At 34.6% G+C, this 9,673-nt stretch overlaps 1 protein-coding gene across 1 annotated transcript; it reads right to left on the bottom strand.

Moving 5' to 3' along the window:
- On the bottom strand, window positions 1-6,554 carry LOC146746167 (major facilitator superfamily domain-containing protein 6-like). Its single transcript, XM_085498190.1, has 5 exons — window positions 6,488-6,554; window positions 4,635-5,786; window positions 4,338-4,469; window positions 2,935-3,087; window positions 1-173 (listed from the first exon to the last, which is right to left on the bottom strand). Exons 1-5 carry the CDS (start codon window positions 6,552-6,554, stop codon window positions 1-3), a joined length of 1,677 nt encoding a protein of 558 aa, XP_085354316.1.
- Between the last annotated feature and the right edge of the window lie 3,119 nt (window positions 6,555-9,673).

Raw genomic sequence — 9,673 nt, 5'->3', positions numbered from 1 at the left:
TTAAATTAGGACTAAGTCATCAGCATATATCAGGTGGTTGACCTTGTAGCCACCGAGTAAATAACCATATGGAAGAGCTGATAAATCCTTACTAAGATCATCTAAATACACTGTAAATAAGACAGGGGACATAATGCCTCCTTGTTTCACACCCTTTTGAGCACCAAACGAATCTGATAAATGGCAATTCAAAAGAACCACCAATTATTGACACTTATACCAATAAGCCAATACTTTAATTAAGAAAGGCTTCAGCACCCCTGGCCAATACTTTTTCAAACATAATATCATGGCGAGCGTAATCAAAAGCTTTCGATGTATCCATAATAGTAACAAAAACCGGAATATTTCGATGTTTATAATGGTGTAAAATTCCTTCCAAAAAAAAAAAAATACATATCAGTACCGAGACTAGGTTTAAAACCAAACTGCTTATTTGTAGTAGATAGACACTCAGTGCTTTCTTACAATTAGCAAGCTGTCTCTTGAACTATGCTCTAGATCAACGAATTATCGCAAAGAAAGAAACAGATTTCGGAGAACCCTTTTCTTTCCAAATCCGGAAGTCAGTTTGTGATTTGTCGTGAAGTTCTTTGACTAATCTGTTCCAACCTGGTACAACATTCCTTTTGGAATAATGAGCACATGGAATAGACTTTTCTGCAGCATGCAATAATGCAGATATTATGTCATTATAGAATACATCAATCATCTCGGCATGAGTATAACAGTGAGGATCAGTACAAACAAGTACTTCACTTGGTACTTCAATGACAGACAACAGTCTGTCACATAATAATTGTAATTAATAATACTTGGCTATGTGAGCATTTGATGCTCGATTCCAACAAGGTTTATAGGCAGTATTGTGCATGGATGTACTCAGTTTTGGCAACAACTCAGACTGAAACAAAAACATTATAGGAAAGTGGTCAGATGACATAGTATTAACAGTAATATTATTAATAATACTATGGACCAATTTAAAACAAATAACATGGTCAATCTAACTGTGCGCTAAACCCGAGTCACTAAGATAAGTAAAAGTACATATAAAGGTGTATAGTGTATGACATCATCGTACACATGTCATACACGTTTCATGGTCATTTTTATAAGAACGTAACAGTGAATCTAATCATTAACTTCTCATGATTAAAACTTTCCGTTCTCGACATTGTAAAAAATCTTTCGTTTTTACAATATATTTATTTCCCATATTCTATTAATTAACGTGATTGTTCATACACGATTTTTTGAACAAGCTACATATTTTGCAATGAAATGCAGGTGGTTTCAGTTATAATTCAATACAAATGAAATGCAAGAATATATTATGTTTTGTTTTTAACATACTTGCGTAATAGGTAACCATGACAATTGTTTTATGCATATGGCATACATTTTGTTATGAAATACTCTTAATATATTTCTGAATTCACTTGTCAAAATCAGTTGTTTTGAGGGTTTTTACCCCCCAAAAACGAAATAATTTCACAACGTCGAAACGTCTTTATCGTAGCGTTGTGTATGATATTTTTAATTACTTTAGTTCTTTACACTATGTTGCTTTACTTTAAGATAGAATACACAAATGGTAATGCTGATGCTAGGCTCTTTATTGCAGACAAAACACAACAAATTATTCAAAGTAATTTAATTGACAACCTAAATGTTTCGCTTTAAAGCTTGTGCTAGAAGGCTGTGTTGCCAGACAAAATATACAAACGTAAATGTTTGTGCTAGTTCCCATTTTGCCAGGCACAATAAACAACTTCTTTGCTTTAGATGGCGATATTGGTAAACTTATTGCGAAAATTGTTTACTGTAATTGTTATGCTAGTTGGCTAAAATGGCAGGACAAATTCGGTGTTAAACACACATAATACTTTTAATCATGGTAAAACAGAAAGATATTTAAACCGGGAACACGATAATCTGCCTTGTCATTACCTGTGGGCGAGTGGTGTGTATTTCTATGAACGTAGATTAGGATTTGACTATCTGAAAATTGCAGGGGATGTCTGGAAGAATTGATGATATATGAAATACCAGACAAACCAATGTATTTAATAGATTTAGAAATTATGTCATCGTGACACAATAGTTTCAGAGCACTACTTGCATAATTATTCGAGTTAGATATTCTGTTTCATTATTTACCAAAATACACAAAAAACATATACGTATATACGTATTTTATTGATAATTTAGAAGTATGATGTGATTTTTAATATATTTAATCGTCAATGATTATTAGCTTAAACGAGATGATAGAGAGTTTCAACGGAATTCATTTACCACAACAAACCCCACATTTAGCAGAACCTGGTGGGTTTTGCAGAGAAAACAGAATACACATTTCTTGTGATAACACACATAAACTATACAATAGAGCTAACATTATTTACATAATGTTACATAAGTAAATTAGCTAATTTGCACATTGCTAAAACAATTATCTATTGTTTTATTCTCCCCTTATACAAGTATGTGAACATATATGCTAATGTAGTTCAATTTACATTTCATTTAGCAGTTTTTTAATGTTATTCACGCGTTTCTAACATGTGTGCATATTTTGTAGCACATAGCCTTGAAAGCGTTCCGTTTCAAAGAGTATAATAAAGTTTGTGTATTCTTTGTTTAGACTGTTATTATTGTGTTTTGTAGGACCTTTCTTGATCTTTAATAAATTGTACATGCAAAAAACAAACAAACAGACAGACACTTATTACAACATGAAACTGACGATTCGAACTGACGATCATGGCTATCACCTCGCCACTGCATTCAAGCGCACTACCTGACACTCAATACGCAATTCGCAATATCCCACAATTTTTTGTTTAAATAATTGTGTAGCTCATAACTGTTTTTTCACCAAAAGGTGCTACAGAGCCCACCCTATTGTTCAATTGTGCAAACTCTCACCTTGGTAAAGTGGTTCGTGGTTTTTAATTAGAATATTCACAATCCAATATAAGATTGCTGCAAAAAATGACATACCAGCAGAACATCTGAACATTGTACGTCCCCCGTACGCGTTATAAAACAAACCACCCAGAAGTCCTCCAAGACATTTACCTATAATGAAACGTAAGATTTAATAAAGATGATTAAACTATAACATTTATGCATTATTTGCGATTCAGATCTTGCTTCAAGCACTCCGTTAGCTAAATTCTGACTAAGCATTAGTGTGTCCTCTAACAGGACAGATTTTTGTAAATCATGAGTCAACAGGGAAAACTCCAAAATGAGTAAGCGTGTTGAATGCTTGAGTAACCAGTCTTCCAAGGGGATAAATAAAATTGTGTGTAACTGTATATGTTTCACGAGAAAAAACAAAAATACCGAGGCCCCTGATTTCCTTTGTTTCTAAAATGTGAATTTCATTTCACCAAATTACTAATTTCGTAACTATCATAAGATCTTCTTTAAAATATATAAATGTATTATTGTCTGTTGTGTCAATGATATGCCAGTGAATAGCCATTATTGGTTACGTCACAGTAAATATGTGTGCGTCAGTGGCGCGTCATATCGACTTAGAGGGCGCTACTAGACATAATGTAGTATAACAATATCATCTAATGGAAGATGGCTACAATATATAATTTTACTTGCTCTTGCAAATTATAAAACAAACCATCATTACAGCTAGCTACTATTTGGACATTGCGATACAATAATATCTAATTAAAAATATGATGTTGTTGTAAACTATCTGCTTCGAATCTAGAATGGACACTTGTATTAGGCAATGATGAACCATGGAACTATTCCAGTGTTCATGGGCTTGAAAGGTAAACATAAAACCGTATTAATATAAATATGTGTCAACTTAAAAAAAATCAGCGTTCACAATCGACTCAGTGTTGTATGTGTGTGTTTAGCTTAGAGTGATATGTGTATTCCTGACCCAGGGCCATGACAACCTACGCCACGCGACAGCCAATATGTGGACGTAAAACAAGCACGGAATGTGAAACCAACAGTATAACGTGAAAATAGTAATAAAGATACAAAACCCTAATAATGCCCATATTTACTTGTGCGTCGATTCCACGCTTGGTAGTGTGCTCACCACATAGAATTGGCTCCTCGTTCAATATAAATGATACATTTGGGGCGTTCATTATTATTAAACAGTATATGATTTACGTAGCAATGCAATGTGTATAGTCGAGGTCATAGCTCAAACCCATATAGCACCTTGCGCTGTTTCTTCTGACTCTAAACATACTTCCGTGTAACTACATTCATCTAAATTTCATATTAGAAATTACTACACCCAGTTGAAATGTAAAAATACATGTTAAAATACATCTTACCTAATCCCAAGTAACATTGTTGAGCCAATGACTGCATTGTGACAGCCATCCCTGGTAGTGGCACGGCGCTGACGTATTCTGTCATTGCGGCATACATCACACTGAATGTAATACCGTGCATCAACTCCAATACTACAATGTACCATCATGATGGATTGGTGACAAAAGAATAACCAAGAAAGCGAACGCTATAATTAATAAGTCCAAAATAAAATACCCTTTTACAACCAAGATATTTAATGATATTGCCAGAAAAGTAAAATAATATTGCATCAGAAGTGCATCCGACCAACAAACTTGTACCCATCAGTGTCTGGGAAGCCCCAAGTTCTTTTAGAAAAAATAATACATATGTTATGACAACCCCATGATTAATGCCAAATATAACAAAGGTCACTAAAGTAGCAATGAGATCTTTTTGTCTCAACAGCACACACAATTTAGCAAGAAGTTTTTTACTCTTACTGGGAGGCGGGACATTCAGTTGAGTGGCGATAAGAGCTGATATAATAATCAGCGCGATGAAGAGGAAAAATGCAGGGTCGTAGTTCTTGTCAAAAGCCGATGTGAAGTCATCACTGAAAGCATCCATGAGAAGTCCAGAAATCAATCCAAACAATCCATATCCCACGGCACCCCAAAATCGCTGTTGTCCATAATCAGTGTCACCTTCATGTGCAATCATATCAATAAGTGGAGTCACAGAGCAACCGAAGGCAGATGAAAATTGAACAAGGACTAAACATAGCCGAAATGTTAATGAGCAGTCATCTTTCCTGGACAATATAACACGATTTTTAATTTGTACTTTAAAATTGCAGAGCACACATTGGCTATAATTCTTCGAATTACATTTGTCTGGAGATAGGGTTTCAGTAGCATTGATGTTAAGAGGCACTGGACTATAGGGTTGTATTGTAAACCTGTTTGTACAGTCATTATCACCTGCATCATCCTGTTTACTGGTCGCGTTGCTCAGTCGCTGACCACAAGTAAAACATTTTAACATGAACTTCTCATTAGTGGATTTCTCAGTGGTAGTTTTCTGATTTTTATTTGGTGCAGCGTCCAGACGACGTTTATCGTCATGTTTCTTGATACAAATGGTGTTTTCATTGCACAGAGGAGAGTCAATTTCTGACGACTTAAAAATGAACGTTGATTCACTGATATTCCATACAGTTATATTTCCTGATTCCGTCACGGTGCTCAAGTAGTTCTGTTGCGATGGGGGAACAAATCTGCATGCAAATGAAAATACTGCCATAAACAACATGCCTAGAATCAGGATAACTTTGTGTCTCCCGAATTTGTCTGACACAATCCCCCATATGGGGTTGACCACGAATCCGATGACTGGATACAAACCAAAGATAATACCAATATGAAAAGTTGTGAGATTTAGTTGCTCAAAAAATACTGGTAGATAGGGAGGAAGAACTGCAAAAGCTGCAAAAAGAAACATACAAACTATTGTCAGTAAGTGTATATATGGACTGAATTTCTCAATTGTAACACAGTGTGAGCATCGAATGAATCTCTCAATTTTAAAACAGTGTAAGCATGGACCGAATCTCTCAATTTTAACATATTGTTAGCATGAACTGCATCTCTCAATTTTAACATAGTGTAAGCATGGACTGAATCTCTCAATTTTAATGCAGTGTAAACATGGACTGAATCTCTTAATTGTAACATAGTGTAAGCATGGACTGAATCTCTCAATTGTAACATAGTGTAAGCATGGACTCAATTATGATATAGTGTAAGAATAGACTGAATCTCTCAATTATAAGAAAGGGTAAGCATAGACTGAATCTCTCAATTGTAACATAGTGTAAGCATAGACTGAATCTTTCAATTATAACATTGTGTAAGTATAGACTGAATCTCTCAATTGTAACATAGTGTAAGTATAGACTGAATCTCTCAATTGTAACATATTGTAAGTATGGCCTAAGTCTCTCAATGTTAACATAATGTAAGCATGGACCGAATCTCTCAATTGTAACATGGATGACTGATTCTTTAAAGTACTTGGATTTGCTTCCACTGTATGGCAGGGTTCACTTATACGAGTGTCTGCAATGGAAAAGCTTCACTTTTCACGTAAATATAACGCACATAACCTTACATATACTCCTACTAACCTGAATAAAAGAAGAATATCAGTGCCTTGGTTGGAAGTAACGATCTGTTAATTTTGCACGTGGCCATGATAATATTGTTATTTATTTTCTGTTTTGAAGTAATAAAGATATATAGTTAAATTGTAGATGTATGGCATGATATAGTTGTATTGTAGATGCATGGCATGATGGGAAATATCTGATGATGCTATGTCGGTATGTTTTTGTGGTTGTCCAATAACACTCCAAGATCGGGTATACAAGCAAAATATTTGTTGTCTGCATGTAGATATTACAAACATATATTTTATGTACATAATTTTTGATAGAATTGAGAAATACAATGCGAAGGAGTGGTGCCGTTCTGTATTCTGATAGAGTGAGGTAGTACAATCCAGAAAATCGTTATAATTTATACTGAGAACAGTGCCTGATTAAACGTTTTATTTTCTTGTATCAATATATGATAGAGAATAAAATTGCATTCATGACACTGGCAAGGTCAGTAGTTCATAACAACCTAGTATGGACTGTGTAATATCGTCAGCGTGTCCTTAAGGCTTACGATAAATTTACAGTGAAAAGCTAGCAATTTATAAAATAATGAACACATAAATTTATGTAAATATATCAGTGTCTTACATGTCCAGAGATACTATGACTATATAAGGCCACTTGTTGACCTGTGGATGAACACTCGCTAAACAGTCGTATATACTGTATGCAATATCATGGAGTTATAAATAAATATAACCCCTTTGACGTCACATGCTTTAAATAATCATATTCAGAATAACATGTATCTAAAAATAACAAAATAATTCACAGTAGGAAATATTATATCAAAAATACTGTTGATATATTTTATTTGCTGCAATTTTATTTCGAAGACAATTAAATTTCATCCATTGCTAGAAATCCATTTCAGTGAAAATCGCTTCTCCATTATAATTTGTACCATGCTAGAACAAAAGATATGGTTAGCAAAGATTCATAATTGTGGGTATTACACAATACTAGATTTAATGACATTAAATAAACTTAATTATAAGCTTACTAACAAGAAATATATTTCTAATACATTTATTATACGTTTTAAATATGTATAGTGTAAACCATGTTCTCTAAATTTCAAACACGTTAAAATACGACTGTTTACGCAGAAATAATTCTACTATAATTGGTTTTTAATGTAAAAAATGCGTTTTAATTACGGTTAATTCTGAAATTTAAGAAATTTCAACAAATGCGTTTAGAATTATTCTACTTTTAGTTTATTTTTCGTGTCCAGGTATCTATCAGGGGTAAATTCTCTTCTCTCTGGGTTCTCCACACTTGTCAGGGGGGAATCTCGTCTCGTCTCTCTATCGCGCCCCCTTGAGGTACGGGATCGGGAAAGTCACTTATACTTTACAGTCAAATAAGACACACACAACGAAATACGTTTCAGCTCTCGTCCAAGTCGATCTTTTGGAGCACTCTATAAGACACAGCGCCCTGGGGAAAAGTCCCCAAGACTCTCACAAGGCTGAACCAAGACTCGCCCAAGACTGGACTGCCTCAAGGCTCGCCCCTGGACTGCACTCTCGACTGCCCAGGACTGCGTCTGTCGTGGAGTATTCGCCAAGACCAACTCAAACTCTCTTTATTCATTTTCAAAACTCTAACCAATTACAAAGCAGAAAAAAGACTCTAAGGCGTAAACTTCAATCATAAAGCCAATCACACTAAGTACTGAATACGTCATATCTTTTGATTAATCGTTCACTCCATTAATAACTACGGATGTCAGAATAGCGACGGTATCTTGTAATTAGTTCCAAACCACTGAGCCAAGTTCCGTCCAAAACTTCAAATAGACCTGAACGATGACAGACATAACACAGCAATTCGGCTAATAATCAGCTAATTAAGTCGGTCAATAGATACGCGAAAACAAATTCATGACATATCTTCCTAAAAATCGAATATCGTGCACATTTGTAGGCTTAGTGCGTAATTTGTGACATGCTGCGTCTGTTTTTCTTCGTATTCATCACCGGCCTCGTAACCTGAAATATTGAAATTTATATCGTAACGTCTTTGCATTAAGTTGTTTGTTGATACCAGCTATATTTTAAACTTTCGCCTATTCTGTTGTTTAGCATCACCTGAATGGGAAAACATGAAATTAATTGATTTATGCGTAAAAAATGTTATAGATAAAGGCGTGTTTTCAATGATTTGCACATGTGCGAGACAGATGTCATTGCTGTCGTTCGTCAAAACAAATTTCTTGTCCTTTTTGGTCAACTCCGTATAATGGCGTAGCTATGTGAACAAATTGCGCATGTAATTTTCTGAAGTAGAAACTTGTTTGACGTTTTAGGGGTGGGAAATTCTCTTATTGCTGATAACATGCGAGGTTTTTATTGTCTGTGCCAAAAAAAGTTTGTTCGTGTGTTGTAAGTGTGTCGCAAAACCTCTTTTTGTTCGGCAGTTAAAGTAGAGATGCAGGTTCGTGGACACTTTGGAGTGAATTTTTTTTTGCTTTTTATTATCTAAACAGTCTTGGCTATAGACTGATTAAATTTTGTAGAATTATGAATAGTGGAACATACTCAAAAGACGATTTTAAAATGTAGATAACAGGTGCAAACATTATCTCTTTTGAATGCTTGGCAAGATATAGCAAGGCTGTACATAAATAATAAAAAAAGAAACATGGTGAAAAAAAGAAATGACGGGTTCTCCATATTATGCACTATATTTAACTTTTAACAAAACAATAATACATTTAAATTTGTAACTGTTACAGCCATTTTAATTATGAGCATTAGCAATCTTCTCACTGAGTGAATTGTTATGCAAATTAGCAAATATCTCAGCTTCTTTTTAGTGCACATTCCAGAACTTTAAAAAAATAGCTCCTAGACGCTTTGACTTTTTGTTTTGAAATGTTCACAAATGATTGACAATGTGTTTATCTTCAAAACGCCGTCGGGGCATTGTTTTTGGTTGAACCGTGTTACAGCAATCGTACAGACAACTAGCCCGGGTGTTAATTTATGCATAAACTTGAAGTAGTGAAATTTGAGCTGCTGCCCAGGAAAATTGACAACTGGTAGACAGTTTTCAGGGCGGCACTTTCTTCATAGTAAACAGATGTACCCATAAACTAATTTTGACAGGAAACAAGAACATGGTTTAGGAGCTTTTTTTTTAAAT

This window comes from Saccoglossus kowalevskii, chromosome 4 (assembly GCF_978046115.1).
Source record: "Saccoglossus kowalevskii chromosome 4, keSacKowa6.1, whole genome shotgun sequence".
NCBI lineage: Eukaryota > Metazoa > Hemichordata > Enteropneusta > Harrimaniidae > Saccoglossus > Saccoglossus kowalevskii.
This window is presented reverse-complemented; position numbering and strand designations above follow the sequence as displayed.